The 17,293-nt window shown below is 38.0% G+C and overlaps 1 protein-coding gene across 1 annotated transcript in view; it reads right to left on the bottom strand.

The window, feature by feature from the left end:
• LOC131987276 (rho GTPase-activating protein 26-like) overlaps window positions 1-17,293 on the bottom strand; it is a 120,734-nt gene that overhangs the window by 22,952 nt on the left and 80,489 nt on the right. Inside the window, exons 14-18 of the mRNA XM_059352472.1 lie at window positions 17,156-17,230; window positions 16,605-16,689; window positions 15,572-15,630; window positions 3,789-3,894; window positions 525-684 (exon numbers count right to left, since the gene is read on the bottom strand). Coding sequence (XP_059208455.1) covers window positions 525-684; window positions 3,789-3,894; window positions 15,572-15,630; window positions 16,605-16,689; window positions 17,156-17,230 — 485 coding nt within the window. The remainder of the gene's footprint in view (window positions 1-524; window positions 685-3,788; window positions 3,895-15,571; window positions 15,631-16,604; window positions 16,690-17,155; window positions 17,231-17,293) is intronic.

Raw genomic sequence — 17,293 nt, 5'->3', positions numbered from 1 at the left:
ATACTCCATTCGTTTTGTTTTTGCACACTGCACTGGAGACAACTGTTGACTGCAAAGTCTGGATGATGGACAGGGCTGTGTGTGTCAAAACACACTTATCCTGTCAGTCGACAGAATCATGCATGTACAGTACATGACTTGTGTGATATGTGTTACTTTTCAGCAAGTGTCTGATTGTTTGTTTTCTTCACTGGCTAAAAAAACTATGTGTGCACAATGCTGGGGTCTAAAGCAGTCATGTTGATTTGTCTGTTGCCATGGTGACATCTGTAAGCAGCTTGGCCTGGCAATAAGCTGGATCAATCGAAAAGGGAAAGAGGCTTTGAAGCACGTATATATAGTTATGGTGTGTGAAGCAGGTGCTCTTTCAGATATGGTCAGGTGCATTAATTGTTGTTTAAAGGCACAATTACACATAGGCTACATTTATCCCCTTGACAATGCAAAGGGATTAATTTAATCCTCAACCAAACTCTGTTGCTTATGTTATTTATTTGTATACATAGATACACACTCCCTCTTACCTTCTCATGGTGCTCTATGAGGATCTCGACTACAATGTTCTGGAACTTGATGTCCATGATGGCTGCCACCGTCTCCTCCTGTGGGCGGAGCAGAGTTGGCCCGAAGACCACACCCAGATTGGCGATGGTCATCAGGTTCTGCTGGTGGTGACTGGCCACGCTGTAGACAGAGAGTTAGTTGGTCCAGATCATATTAAAATGAGCTTGCTAAAAAAAAAAAAGAAGAGTGTCAAGAAAAATTTAACTGAATCTGGTTGAATCCATCAAATCAGATGAACTTGGTTTCAACAAAGACTTACTATTATAACTTTATGAACACTGCAAAAAAGCCAACTTGTATTTTTTGGCCTAAAACAGTGATTTAAGTTGGTAAAACTTGGAAACATAAATTATTGACATTTAGGGCAATAATGTAAGTTAGCACAACGAAGGAAGCCAGTTGTCTGCTCAAAAACAAGTTTGTGAGTTGTTGTTACTTATATCTTTAAGTTGGGGTTCAAAACAAGGGACAATAGTTCTGCTAACTCTTATTTCTTTGTTGTGAAATGCAGGAAAGCGGTGAAATTCATTAGCGAAAGCTAGCGGCTAACTGATGCTAGCGGCTGATTGATGCTAGCGGCTAATTGATGCTAGCGGTTAACTGATGCTAGCAGCTAACTGATGCTAGTGGCTAACTGATGCTAGCGGCTAACTGATGCTAGCGGCGCTGCTTGTTACAGCTACAAGAGTAGCCATTAGCGTATCAATGCTAACTCAAAATTGTGGTCGCAACATTAGCTGACATTTCATAGCGGCGTTACAATCGTGCCAATTCAGCACATAGCAGAACTTAGCAGAAGTAAGAATTAAAAGTTATTACAATGTAAAATTGTAAGTTAGTACAACTTACAGTTGAGTTGACAAAAATCTGAATTCAGAGTTGAGCAAACTCAAAAACAAAACTCAAAATATTTTGTTAAATTGTCCAATTTAAAATTTTATCAAAGCTGTTGCCTTGAAATTTTGAGTTCACCCAACTTTTCTTTTTTTGCAGTGAAGGCAGGATTTATATTAGTGTAGGGAGAAGAGGTGAGGCGTGTCTACTGTGCTCCAGACATACAGCCAACATGCTGTTGGTGCACATAGTTTTTTCTTGATTTGTTTGTAATTCTATATCTGTACATATTGTTTCTACTACTGTTTCTACTACATATTGTTTCTGTACATATTGTTTCTACTACTGTTTTACAGTATTGTTTCTACTATTTTTAGATGTTTTTTAATATATTTTGTATGTTGACTTTTTCGATTCTATAATTTCTATTTAAACTGCTGTTTTCTGACTGAAGTATTTGCCTTAACCTTTATCTATATTTTAGTACTTCGTTTTGTTTGTTCTTATGCACCAATACAGAACAGCAAGTTTCTTGTATGTGAAAACTTACTTGGCAATAAAAATTATTATGATTATGATTGCAAAAGTTCAAAGTCGGTAACTTTCCATGGGACTTTAGAGAATATATTGTAGCCAAATTTTGAACACAAACAACCAGATTTCATGCAAACACACTTGAATATTTGCTATACATGCACATAACACACTGCTTACTGCTGAGACCACGCCCCCTACATGCACTGTGCATTCCTCCATCACATGTTCAATTCAACATTTTTTTTTGGAGGGACAGGGCTCTCTTCATTCAACATTCATGTTTTTGTTGTTGATTAAATAATTGATTGTTCTATAAAATAAAAAATTATGAAGTTCTACTTATAAATAAATCTGTTGAAATGTTTTTTAATTGTATTATTTTGCATTGATATCTGCTTATGACAAAACAAAATGTTTATATTTATGTTTGGATATGATGCAGTTTATTTAAATTACTCCCAATTCACAGTTAATTCCCATAAATTCCCAAAATTGCCATGGGAAGTTTCCGATTTGGAATATTTTCCCATCTGGAAAGTTTCTGGAAATTTGCCACCCCTTTGCAGCCCTAACTCTGATTCAACCTATAAGCCAGTGATGATTCGATGACCATGGACGGGTATTATCCATCAGGCACAGGTAAAGATGTGCACGTCTTCAGAATACCTGCTTCCACACTTGTCTACATGCTGTATAAACATGGTTCATGCCCCATTTGCTGCAGGTTATATCATTCTGCTGGTGGTGGTGAAGAAAAGCCCCATAAAAGTCAGAGGGCTTAGATGGGAGGGGTTTGCTGTGAAAACACAATGTCAGCTGCATAAGAGGAATAATTACACATAAGCCAAGTGTGCCATGCCCTGCTTTTTAGCTTATAGGCTGCAGCAGCATGTGGTTATGTAATCTGCAGACAACCGGCTTGATTTACAAAATTCCCTGTCTGTACAAGATATTGTGGCACATGTCAAATTAAAAAACTAGAGCCTGAGGGATATTGGATTTTTGAGGCAGATACCGATACCAATTTAGCAGGGGAAATTCACTGATTACCAAAATGGTGGTCAATATAATTAATTTTTCAGGTGGAATGAAAATAGACATTTTCCATGTGGACTCATATTGCACTAATATGAACCAAAGGTACTCAGGAGGCTGCTTTCTTAAACAAATATCTTTCTTAAAGAATATTTAACAGTATTATACATTATTATAAATTGTACATACAATATAACAGTCTTGCTCTAATAAAAACACCCAAACTATGAAGGCAAAGGTGGAATTTAAAGACCTGGGAGAAATGAAAGAAGAGGCAATTGTAAGCGGAAGGCCTACATAAGTATAAAGGAGATCTTTGCAGGAGTCTCACGACTGATTTGTTGAACTTAATCTGTAGTGTTAATCAGCATCAGTTGACTTTATTCTATTGTGAAGTAAGGAAACAAAATGTATCAAAAAAATTGACCGTTCAGACATGGGGACATCTTTTGACCTCAAAATTGCCAAATTAGTGCTTAGTGGGCTGCAACAACGGCAGCTTTTACATTTCTCTCCCTTCAAGTAAAAAGACTGGAAATAGATTTGGCCTGATGGCCGTTGGAAGAGTTTCTATTTTCAGAACACACTGCCTTAATGCGTGTGGTCAAAAGATTACAGAGCCCTAATCCTCCTCGAGGATGGACAACTACAACAATCAAGATAAGGAGCATTACAGCAGCGTGGGTGGAGGAAGAAAAGAGCTTTCCCTATTCACAACATAATAACTGCAGAAACTATACTGTTTTTGGAGATGCATTATGTTTGATACAGTATAACAACTGACTGAAGTTGTCTGTATGTGTGATATCTCCACCTACGTGGCCAGGTGTTTCATCAGCAGCTCCAGCATCTGTCTGTTCTTCTCCGGTAGCCGGTGCACCAGGGCATGGATCTCTGTCACTCTGGCCTCTTGGTTGTCCAACTCTGAACAAAGACAGATAGAGAGACTGTTAAAGACTTCAGAGTGCCACATTTGATTACTTCTTTATTGACACATACCTGGAAGGAACAGAAACAACTTGAGGGTCTACTAGTGGAATATCCCAGCCTGTCTTTATTACAAAGTTCACACATGTTGTGACAAGTGGTGATTTCATACATACATACATACATTACAAAAACCTTGATGCACACACATATCACTTTTTAATCACTTTTCTAAGAGTACGTACTCCAATCTTTTTTAGCAAAAAATGCCACTCACATTCAGTGGATCTGCTACACCATTACACAGAACCAATGTCATCACTCTAGGCAGGAAAGACTAGGCTGTCATTATTCCTTTTTTCTTTTTTTATTGTCAATAAATCTCATGAAATCACCAAACAATTAATTGATCTCACCAACAAGCCTGTTGTAACTTATTCCCGTGTTGAATGCTGTCTGGAAACTATTAAAAACACACCAGCACATCTCAGCACTGCACTGGCTAACATGTCACTTCAATCTATCTATAAAGCAAGAAGCATCTGTGTGTGTGTGTGTGTGTGTGTGTGTGTGTGTGTGTGTGTGTGTGTGTGTGTGTGTGTGTGTGCGTGCGTGCGTGTGCGTGCGTGCGTGCGTGCGTGCGTGCGTGACTCATCTCATCTGTAAGTCTATTTAGCCTACCTATATTTTTAGAGTTTTAATGTGCGTAACAAGGTTTGATTTTCCAATAATATTAGAATAGTTTCCAGCAAATATCGATGTTCAATGTGTATGTGCTGGATGGTGCGCGTACCTTATGAAAAGTAAGTGTTTTATGGAGTTGCAGACGTTCTAGTGTGGCATGTTATGTACGAATACATACTTCCTACGGGCACTGCGCTAGTATAATTAACACAGACACTGTATGTTGTTATAAATTAATCCAGCATATACCTCCATGCTGCCCGAAATACTTGCTAGAGCACTAAATGTGTATTAATCCTTCACTACAAATAATCCTTAACAAAATAACATATGCTTCAGTGTTTCAGTGCTGTTGGTGTGTCTGTTCGGCTGACACACACATATGCATCGACAGGTTGGATATCCGCACTCACACAAAACCAAGCCGCCCGACACCTTTCCTGTAGGGTTGAGCAGAGGGGTGCATGTGTGTTAATTTGCAGTTCTACTTTAACGACTTGAAACAATTATAAAATACTGTTTTATTTTTCTCATGACAGCTTTTTTCTCACTAAAGTCGCTCCCTCTCTTCATTCACACTCTAGCTCGCTCGACCACCACCTGCTTGTTGAGTCTGGGAGGAGGGGACAACTTTTAACGCAAACACCAACCGACAGTTGTGACATATCATATCTTTAACTCTGCTGCAAAGCGGGAAAGCTGTGTGACCTGGTGATTAACAGGAAGACATGCAGGGCCGACAGGCAGAGAGACCTGCTTTGATAAATGACAATAACAAGTCACGGCTGCAGAACTAGTCGATTGAGAGATGACAGCAGACTCGCACTAAATCAACCCCTGGGCCCCGGCTGTCAGCGCCCAGCAATACACTTGCAAATTGCACACACATACACACACACACACACACATACACACATTTTCTTGCTAGAGCTGAAAACTCAAATATACAGTAGATATAGACCAAATATTTACTTGCACACACATGCAGAGAGTATAATTAAGCAGATGCACGCAGAAACAATAAAAAAAAAAAAAAAATGTCAGTGACACACATACACATCAACTCAAATCCCCACAACATACACATGCATGTACACGTCCACTGCACCCGTACATTCCTCCAAACAGATTCATGCACATGAAAACTGCAACTCATTGCTCCCCATTATGCAATCTCTGGTGTCCAATACTTCACACACATTATGCTGAAGCACACACTCCTCCTTTAACCTAACATGCCACATGCATGCAGAGCAGGGTTTGGGGAAACCAAGTTAACAACTGTTGGAATGTTTTAATTCTGGCCAAATGTGAATTTAAAGCAAAAATCAACTTGTTTTTATCATTTTATTATTCATCCAATCACACTAGAACTCGAAATGAACTCAGACTAACGCCTACTAAATGCTCAGGAGGGACATGAACAGGCAAATTGAATAGGCTTCCCCCATCAGGTAAATTCCATTTACTTGGTATCAACTTGTCTCATTAATTGCAGGCAAGAAAATTACAGTTACAATTTGGTGTGATGAACAAAGATCAGTATGCAGAGGAACATGTCAGTCATACAGAAACAGATCATTTGTCTATAATTATATAAACCGGCCCAGACATTTCCTTTTGATATTCTGAATTAGTTTAACCTTTTAGAAATATATGTTTATTCACTGTAATGCAGAGAAATTATTTATCAATCTGTGTGTGCCTGCAGCCGCCAGGAGGTAGTTAGTTGATTTTTAGCTGCATCACAATAAAATACAAAAAACTAGTTGTACTTTTTTCTACAGACACACACATCCACATGCACACTGTAAATGCACACACAGCCAGCTGTTATGAGTCATAGCACAAAACAAAGGACACCGAACGTAGGCTGATTGGGACACTGAATGATGTGACACTGTTTTTAGTAGCTGAGTCACAAGTGATTACATTAAGCTGACGTCATCATCGCAGCCTCCATCTCATCCATCAGTTAACAGACGAAGACCTTTTAAAGCCATTTTTTCTCTCCCACCTTGAATTTCATCCTTTCAGTCAAATGAATAAATAAATTATGTTCATGTTTTGTCTTTTAAGATACTGTGCGGGTGCATGTATCTGACTACAGCGACACCTGCACACAATGATGTATGTAGCCACATACACACACAAACACACATACACACACAAACAAAGGCAGTGTCCGAATCAGAATTCATCCATATCCTCTGCACTGCAAAAAAGCCAAGTTGTATTTTTTGGCCTAAAACAGCGATTTAAGTTGGTAAAACTTGGAAATATAAATTATTGACATTTAGGGCAATAGTGTAAGTTAGCACAACAAAGGAAGCCAGTTGTCTGCTCAAAAACAAGTTTGTGAGTTGTTGTTACTTATATCTTTAAGTTGGGGTTCACAACAAGGGACAATAGTTCTGCTAACTCTCATTTCTTTGTTGTGAAATGCGGGAAAGCTGTGAAATTTGGTCGTTAGCGAAAGCTAGCGGCTAACTGATGCTTGCGGCGCTGCTTGTTACAGCTACAAGAGTAGCCATTAGCGTATCAAAGCTAACTCAAAATTGTGGTCGCAACATTAGCTGACATTTCATAGCAGCGTTACAATCGTGCCAATTCAGCACATTGCAGAAGTTAGCAGAAGTAAGGATTAAAAGTTATTACAATGTAAAATTATAAGTTAGTACAACTTACAGTTAAGTTGACAAAAATCTGAATTTTGAGCAAACTCAAAAACAAAACTTAAAATATTTAGTTTAATTGTCCAACTTAAAATTTTATCGAAGTTTGTTGCCTTGAAATTTTGAGTTTACCCAACTTTTCTTTTTTTGCAGTGTGTTTCTTTTTATACACACGTTTGCATGTCCACACCACATTGACTCAAGTACTGTACTTTATTTGAGTATTTCCACATTTGTAACTTTATAATTCTACTTCACTACAAAAATGTTACTATTTGCTCCACTACATTAAGCCCACAGCTTTAGTTACTTTTCAAGTCAAATTTTAATTTAAGTAGTTAAAATAAGCCCTATCTTTACTAAATGAAAAAGCTGTTTGCATAAATGCATCAATACAAATAATCTAATAATATATTTTGAATAATATCTGACAGTCTGAGTGGTTTCATTCTGTATAATGAGTACTTTTACTTTTGATACTTTAAGTACATTTTGATGCTGATACTTAAGTATGTTTTGAATGCAGGACTTTTACTTGTAGTGGAGTAATTTCACAGTGTGCTATTAGTATTTTCACTCAAGTAAGGGATCTAAATACTTTCTCCACCACTGATCCACACCAATGTGAATTTAGGTACAACATAATTTTCTGCCAGCCACTAAATTCCATAATAATTTAGCAATTTAAAAAAAAGATATATTTGAGTTTTGTCTCATAAAATATTTAAACAAGAGGAGTAATGTCACTTTAGATCGGATGAAACCTGTTTTTTTTCTCTCCATATGAATTGTGCCCCCTGTATGCAAGTGTAAATGTACTTTGAACAGAGCATATACGACCAAAAAAGAACAGGCAGCATGGACACTGTATCTTAAGTGGACAGATAAAAAAAGGTTGCCACTGGCTATATGCACACTACCATGTGCTTACATGATTGGAGTTAATAATGAGGTTTTTAATTTACCCTCGCTAATTCTAGTCTCATTTGTGGTCTGAAAAACAATAATTGTATCTATAAAAGCAAGAAGCGTCTCTATGTGTGTGTGTGTGTGTGTGTGTGTGTGTGTGTGTGTGTGTGTGTGTGTGTGTCTAGGGCATATCTCTATAATAGAATATCAATAATATTCTAATAGTTCATTCAGAGTGTTGCCAGTTTTAAAGACTTAAAAAAACTTGAATGCAGACATGAAAGCGTAGATTTGCATGAAATACCACCTTCCTTACAGCTTCTTACAGCCTGTGTGACACATAAAAAACACATCTGTGCATCTCATAAGTAAGAGGGGATTTTCATTATGTATGGACTACATACTTTTACAATCAGTCAGGAAAGCAAACAGTAAATGGAGTGTGCATTACTTCAAGAAGCTTTCCACATCTGCTGACCAGCGGCTGATTCTTAAACTCCAGCACCACCACCTGTTCTACTTTCCTATCATTCATAATTCATCCTGGACATCTCCTGGTCCATGCAATATTTGCATCACACAGTGATGAGCTGCACACCATAGAAAAAACTGCAAAAATATAAAAACATCTACAGTTTAACAAGATACATTGTGATTTTCATTTACAACCAAATTGCTGTGGTAACTTAATTTAAAAGGGGGGTCCTGTATATGAATTCAGATGTTTCATATTTGAGATAATTTGCTGCAAAGTCTGAACAAGAGACCACATGAATGCAATTTATCTTGACCATGACTGATGAAATAAGGAGCAGAAGGTCTTTATTTAAAAAGCTGCATCTTTCTGAGTATTTCTAAAGATCTACTGTGAATGTATGCATTATCTTTAAAGCTGCACTCAATTATGGTTAATACAATAATTCAAATGGTTCAATGGTTCAAATGATTACATGTAATGTGAAAGCAAATGCTTATAGTGACAAACCAACAGAGAATTATCACTGGACAATATGTCAATGCTGTACTAACAGCATGCTCTGCTTCTCCCAACTGGCCAATTAATCAATCAATACTGCTTTAAGTGCCAACCCAGTCTCATAGCAGCTTGTGAAACTGTCAAGAAATTAAATCTTATTCGTGCTCATTGAAAATATTTTTAATTTTTTTTTCGTGCTGTTCAGGACGACTTTAAAACTAATGTATTTCAATAGGAAGCATCTATCGTGCTTGCACCATGTATTTTACAACTGTGCGGTCATTGTTTTTTCATGATTGCATTTATGTGTTTTTAATTACAATATTTCTCGGAAAAGAAGCATAAATATCTCTCAACAATGGCCACTACACAAATCTGCAGTATCGTTAATGGTCAGTATACATTTATTTTATTCTGATGTGCTGCCTGTGCATGAAAACACTGCACTTCCTGGACCTATAAATTACAGAAAGACAAGATATAGAATTTTAAACATCAATTAAGAAATTAAAAGCACATAAATGTGATCATCAAAACCATGACTGCACAGCTGTAAAATACATGGTGCAAGCACGAAAGATGCTTCCTATTGAAATACATTAGTTTTAAAGTCATCCTGATCAGCACGAGAAAAAAAAATTAGAGCACAAATTAGTTAGATAAATTTGGGGAGCACAAATTAGTTAGTTTCACAAACTGCCATGAGACTGGGTTGCAAGTACACATGCAAAAGACATTCTGATACTTATTTACTGTACTACCATATAAAGTCTGGTGCGATTCAGTGGTGAAGTTACAACATTGTTGCATTTTTCATTTGGTTTGGTTTACTTTCACACTGCTTTATCAAGTGCAGCAAGCATTGTAAACAAACCCTGTTGACGTTGTTATTCATCTATTGGACAGAATATGTGAGGGAAAGAGCTGACACTATTTTGAGGCCAGTCACAGACTGTAATGTATTGTTGGGGATTTTTTGGCCATTGATCAGATGTGCGATATAATCCATTATCCACCATTTTGTTGCTAAATAATTTGAAGATTTTGTTGTTTTGTGTGTAGCCACAAGCAAAGTGTTCTGTAATCGTCTCACCATATTTGGATAAAGGCCTTTACTTCATCATTAGACCACGTCTGTCCACGAGACATTTTTCAAGCCTGCTACTACCTTATCTGGTGTTGATTCTCAAATTTTCACCCAAACTCAAATTGTGTTTTGGTTTACTTCCTTCCTTTGGTTTGGACTGCGTTCTCACCTGCAGCGAACTGAACTCTGGTGCACTTGGAAGCAAACTTCTAGTTCAGTTCTTTGGTCCACACCAAACTTATTTTGAGCATTCACACCAGCAAAAAACAGACGGACTATCCAACAAAACGCACCACAGTTCCCAAACAGCTCCGGTGTGAAAGCACCCTAAGAGACAATTGTTCATAGATACATGGGAGAAAAATAAAGATTTAGTTTAATTCTAAACTGGCAAGTAAAGGCTACCTTAAATCCTCTAGACAGTTTCCAACATGATCCATTACTCTGAACTGCTGCAGGTAAACTAAAGGTGTTTATTGACAGCAAGCTTTGCATGTAAAGCAAGCACTTTATGGATTTAACGTCAAAAATGTGTAAACAAAATCAGGAGCAGGAGATGTGACATCGAGGTAAACAAGAGGTGTTTGTCTATGTCTTTTAGAAAATCTCACGTTTTCTGTTCTGTTCTATCTGTTCCTCGTCAAGCTGAAAGACATGCTGGGAGCTCCCTGGCCATCAGAAAATACCAGAATTATTATGCCAAAAATCATGTTGGGCCAGTGCTCGAGACGAAATTGGAACTGCACCACTTCACCAGGAGCAACACAACTAAATATTTGACAATAGTGATTTTTCATCGTTTGCCAGCAGGTTTTCTGCTAGGTGGGAGGATATTTCTGTTCAGCTCTGACTCTTACTGTGGTGTTTGCTGAAGCATCATCATATGTATGCCTTGCTTCCAAAGACGATTTCCACTGACATTTTCTATCTGACCATCGCTCCTCTTCCTCACTGAAGCCATGTGAGTCCCTTCAGAACCTTCAGAAGAAGTTAAACCACATATAGTGGTGATGCAGAAAGAGACTCTGTCAGCTCGGCTGCTTTGAAAAAGAGGAATAAGGTCTTTTGAAGCCTGTGAAATATGTGGCATGCAGGTTAGACTCTCAGTGTCAAACTGTACGTTATCTTTAAATTCAACTCACAGTCATCATCTCTCACCCCCCCTGTGTCATCGCTCGTCCTTTCATCATTTTCTTTTATGTACTAGGTTATGAAGCAATAATTATAATGCTTATAAAAGAGAATAATGTATGGGCCAAACTTTCACCTTGCGAAAGTGAAAAAAAAAGCCCGTTGAAAAGCGAACGTTAGGAATTCAGGCAATTCATACAAGTGAAAACATGGGACAGGACTATGGAAATAAAAAGAATAGAGGTGAAATAGGAGGAGAAAATTGATGAAGTGGGAGAAAAAGATACTGCAAGCAAAACTGAATAACTGGAGACAGAATAATTACTGTGTGTGTGTGTGTGTGTGTGTGTGTGTGTGTGTGTGTGTGTGTGTGTGTGTGTGTGTGTGTGTATGTGTATGTGTATGTGTATGTGTGTTTTCTTGCTCGCAAATGCCTAAGGCAGGTATCTGAAATCCACGTGGCGCTCCACCCTCCTTCCTCTTCTTCTTTCTCTCCAGATCTGTATTTTATGGTCTAAATCAGTTAGCGCTCCCAAAATATTATTTCGTAGCCTAGGAGCCACATGAGAAAAATCTAACGCACTGAAATCATTGCAGTGACTGTTGGAGAGTTTAGGCAATCCGTCATCAAGACATTGAGTATTTTTTGAAAATGAAATTATTCATCCTGACTCAATACACCGCACCCATCAGGTGCTGGTAAAAACAAAATTAAAAAAAGGAAAGTTCTGCAGCTGCTGTTCGACCCAACAAACCTCAGAACACTAAGCTCCCCATTTAAACCGGATATTTAAAACCAGATTAGCACGGGATGGGAAAGAGTAAGCCGAGACGAAACCAGAGGAGGAGGAGGAGGAAGATAAGGCTCGTGAGCAGGGCGGTGGGAGGAGCCGGTGAGGACACGTAAAAAAGAGAGGAGGAGGAAAGGGAAGAGCTGAATGAGAGAGAGTTCAACCGAGGACGCTGTCCTCAGACCACCCCGCTGCTTCTGCAAAATTCTGCTTTGGAAAAAACACAAAAGCAGACACGCATTCTGCACATATGAATTCACACACAAATTCATGACTTGCAAATGCAGACACCCACATAAACTGACACTGATGCATAGCAGAAGAAGAAGAGAGGGGAGCAGTTAAACAGAGGGAAAGAACTGGGAAAGGATCAGAGATATAAATCTTAAATAGTTGGCAAGGATGTGTTGTATTTTATGATTATTACAAAACCATATATACATACATTAAAGCATGTGTGGTCCAAGTTAGTGTACACTCCTGCTTTCTCCTACTACACAATTTGTGCTTTTCTCTCCAGTTGGCCTTGCGATCGAGCCATTTCCTGGATGCGCAGCCAAAGAGTTCCTTCCCCTGTCAGCGCAGCTTTCTTTAGTCTTAGCTACCAACAAACAAAGAAAACAGGTCACTGACACGCCCTGTGACAGACCAGACCAGGCTGGACCAGATTACATTTAACTGCACCTGGGCTCACTACAATAACACAGTTATTTAAGATTGAATAAAAGGCAGATACATGAACAAATCATACAACACCAGGTTTATCAGGCCGAACTAAACAATTTTTTTTTTAAAAAGGCTGAAACAAGCCCAGGAGTCGAATCTTTGACATGCTGCTGTGAAGAGTCCTCATGTACAGTCCCTATTTTGCGGTCTAAATCAATTAGGGCATGTAAGTTTATTTTGGAGTCCAGGAGCCACATGAGAAGAATCAATTACCCTGGAATGATTGTAGCGACTGTTGGAGAAGTTAGGTAATCTCCTTCAATGCAGCTGAGTGTTTTCTGAAAATGAAATTATGCATCCTGATGCAACACCCCACACCCATCAGGTGCTGGTGAAAAATAAATAAGTACGATTTTGCAGCTGCTTATGCAGCAAACAAACCTCAAACACTGAGTTTTACATTTTTTAAATCAGCTCCCCAGGCTTTTCCTCTTAATTAGGAAGTTGAATATCATATAATTACTGTGTGAAAACACTAAACACAGCAGGTCAGTAGCATACTGTGTGCCAAGCACAACATAAAGCCACAGTCAGGACGCTCAGCTCCAAGGGCTCAGTGGGCGCCCTGTTATCTCAGTAGGTGAACCATCCATCTGCAATTGGCTACGTAGCAAGTCATGCTGACCTCACTTACAAGATGTGTTTTCATTCTCCAAATTAAACCAAAGAGGAAACAAATTGCTTCAAAGAGAATTTCACTGGGAAAAGAAAGAAGATGAAAAGAATCTATTTTACAAAAATGAAAAAAGGAAAACCTCTTCAACCTAATCCATTCATACACTGTACATTCTTCATATTCTTCATTGACTTCACATGAGTCAAGGGATTTCAGCCTTCAGCAAGTCAAGAACAAACAAAAGTTACTAAACCACCTGAACCCTGAAACCTGAAGATAGGTTTAAAAAGCACGTTTTCTTTGAAAAAAGAAAAAAGAATTGCCAATATGACACAGTTTGTCAAGCCAAAGTCAAGATCAAAGATTTAAAAAAAGTATGAGTAATGCAAATACTCATCAAATACTCAAAATAAACAGCCATTATAAGAGGCCAATTAGTAGTGGCGATCATATTCAGAAACAATAAACTGTATCACAGTCACAGCCAGAAACTGTAAAAACAGACTCAATGCATTTTCAGCTTCCCGACGGTCCTTGAATGAATCATGTGTGATGATCGCTTCCCTTAGGAAATGTACCAAATGTGAGCTTAAAATTGTGAGATTTTATCATAATCACTTTATTCTACAAAAATAAACAGTTTGTGCAGATGCTGTAAAAATAATTCAATCTTGGGCTCCTCGGCACAACTGAGAAGCCACTAATTATTTGGCTGAGACCAACAAAGTGCAAATACAGGTTATAAAAGTGTAAATAGTTTGATATGTATAACGCCCCCGTTTTTGTTTCCAATATTGATAACACTTGTGAGCATAAATACTGTAGATACAGATATTTATGTAAAATCAACTATCATCTGCTTACTGCTATAAATATATCATACTATTTACATTTTCATGTGAATATCGGTAACACTAATAAGCACATATTGTACATTGTGTGCTGTTTTCCATTTGGCCAAACAAATCCATGCAGCTATACTATATTACATGTAAGTATCTCATATCAAATGATTATGGGCATTACGCTAAGCAACATGAATCATCATCCCTGAATTACATAGTAATGCAACATAAGAAGTGAATAAAGCTAAATCTTCACTTAGCTTAGAATTTGCACATTACATGCAGACCACTACAACGTCTGCATCTCCATAAAACATTTACACACAATGGAGCGGAGCTCTCCTAAAAGGCATTCGATCAGAAACAGTGCAATGCCGCAACACGTCCTACGTAAATAATGATGTTTGGAAAAATTATTCAAAAATCTTTAAAATCGAGGATGCACACATTTGTGCCATGCGCAAGCCACATACACAATCTTAGGTCAGTCTGACTAACGGTCAGCAAGATATGCCCTAGACACACACACACACAGTATGTCTTGCTTTTTTTGATTGATAGATAGATAGATAGATAGATAGATAGATAGATAGATAGATAGATAGATAGATAGATAGATAGATAGATAGATAGATAGATAGATAGATAGATAGATAGATAGATAGATAGATAGATAGATAGATAGATAGATAGATAGTATCCATAATGAATCTGAATGGGGGAAATAACAGATCATGAAAGGAAATTAATCTTCTAGAACGATATTTCTTTACATTACGCTTGTGGTCTTTTTGTTTTTTAGACCCACAATAACATTTTTAACTACATGGAGAATCAAATAAATAAAATATAAAAGTTGTGAGTGACACACTTGAGTTTAGTCTGTTATCCGTCTTCACTCTGGTAGGAAACTACAGTGATGTTGCGATGTATAAAATCAGTCTGATCAGCTGCAGCGTCTAGTCAATAACCAATGTCCAGTAAGGGGGCGGGGCCACCGCTAAAAGACTTCCGCATAGGATGCTCTCATGTATCCTCGCTAATGGCTCCTCCAATTTCCCTCCTCCGTCCTCTATCCTCTGAGCACAAATAAGAGCTTTGGGATGGTCATAAAGATGGCGCATACAAAGATCTTCCGGTTCAAGCGAGGATAGAGGATAGAGGATAGAGGATAGAGGAGACATAAAATAAGGGCTTTGGGAGACACCCATAAAACATAAAAGTAAAAACTCACTGGCAGCTTTGATGAAGCTCCTCTGGTACTGGTACGTCATGAGAGGTGCGGGCAGCACTCTAAAAACACAGGAGACGGGAAAGACAGGTGCAGAATATCAGCTTGGACAATGGAGCTTTGCAGAAAAAAATCATTAAATCTGAACAGTTCCGAGTGAGCACTCAGCTATAGCTACGTTCTCCTTCCTGTCTTTTATCTCCACCATGCCGGCTTGCACAGCTGGACATCAGTTTATCACTTCTGCCTGAGGAGCGTAATGATTCCTGCTGGTTCTCAATGAGGCATAATGTGGATATGTGTTGTTTGTGGATTGTCGGTCTTTTTGTCAAGCTGCCCGTTTATGTGCAAATGAAATGCATGTGTGTGTATGTGCATCAGTGTGTCTATGTGTGTTTGTTACCTGTTACCTGTGTGTTGTGCACAGTGCACATTGACTCAAGCACTGCAGATTTAGCACAGCTTGAACACCATTTCTCCCCTCTTTACCTTCATTTGTTTCTCCTTCTACTGGTCTACTTTTCTGGCCTCCCACAATCTTGATCATTCCCTCACTAATAGCTGTTATAAAGAAAGCAACCATTAACTACTATATTGATCAGCTGGGGATGTACTGGGCACATATGATTGTGTGAATACAAAGTAGAAAAAACTGTGCTAGAACCATCCCCCTAGTGGGAATATAACAGTTTCTTGAAGGGAGAAAACAGGCTTTACAGGTGAAAACAGCAAATACTACATGGAAAAACAGAAACATTATCAATTTGGATCCAGGCCAGAAATCTGAGAGGCAGAGACTCAAAGAAGCAATATGCATATATTCAAGTACTGAGTGAAAAGAGCAGAAAAATGCTGCAATTTCAGAAAGGATCCTGAAAAGAGCCATCAATCTATTTAGTATAGATCTCTGAGGTTAAAAGCCACTCTTTATCTTTGAAAAGTGGGACACAACAGAAGGGAAATTTTAATGATAGCGACTAAAACAGCTGTTCTTTTTACCTTGTATTTCAATTTCTGTTAGCTTTTTCACACAAACCTGAGATAGTGCTTGATGGCACTTGTGATAGTCTTGATCTCCCACTCTGGGTTTTCCAGCTCCACATCAGCACACGTCTTAGGATCTGGTGGACAAGAATTTGGAAGATAAAAAAAGACCAGTTAAATTACAGAAGTATATATACAGTCATGGAAAGAAATATTAGACCATTGTTTTTACTTTAATTTCTTGTTTATTTTAATGCCTGGTACAACTAAAGGTACATTTGTTTGGACAAATATAATGATCACAACACATTTTTTGTTTAAAAAAAACCTTTAATTTAAGAGCTGATATCTAGCCATTTTCTAAAGTTTTCTTGATAATAACCATAATCATGAGCAAGAAAACCATTGAAAATAATTAGATATCAGTTCTTAATTTAAACTCTTATGAGCTTTTTTTGTTGTTATCATTATATTTGTCCAAACAAATGTACCTTTAGTTGTACCAGGTATTAAAAATTAGAGAAAACTAGGGTTGGTCTGCTAATTTTTTCCATGACTATATAAGTTTCTATAAAATATGTTTTTGTGTGTTTCTGTGTTTACCCATCGCAAGACTCAGTAGTTTTTGGACTCTGGAGTTGACGCCAACGATTCTGTACAAGCCCTGATCATCGATACCTGGAGAGGAGAGTATGTATCATGACAGGTGTAGAGACAGGAGCAGAGCAGTGAGCAAGGGTC

The sequence above is a fragment of the Centropristis striata genome, chromosome 15 (genome assembly GCF_030273125.1).
Source record: "Centropristis striata isolate RG_2023a ecotype Rhode Island chromosome 15, C.striata_1.0, whole genome shotgun sequence".
NCBI classification, from domain to species: Eukaryota; Metazoa; Chordata; class Actinopteri; order Perciformes; family Serranidae; genus Centropristis; species Centropristis striata.
The sequence above is the reverse complement of the archived record's forward strand: the minus strand, read 5'-3'. Positions and strand labels throughout refer to the sequence as shown.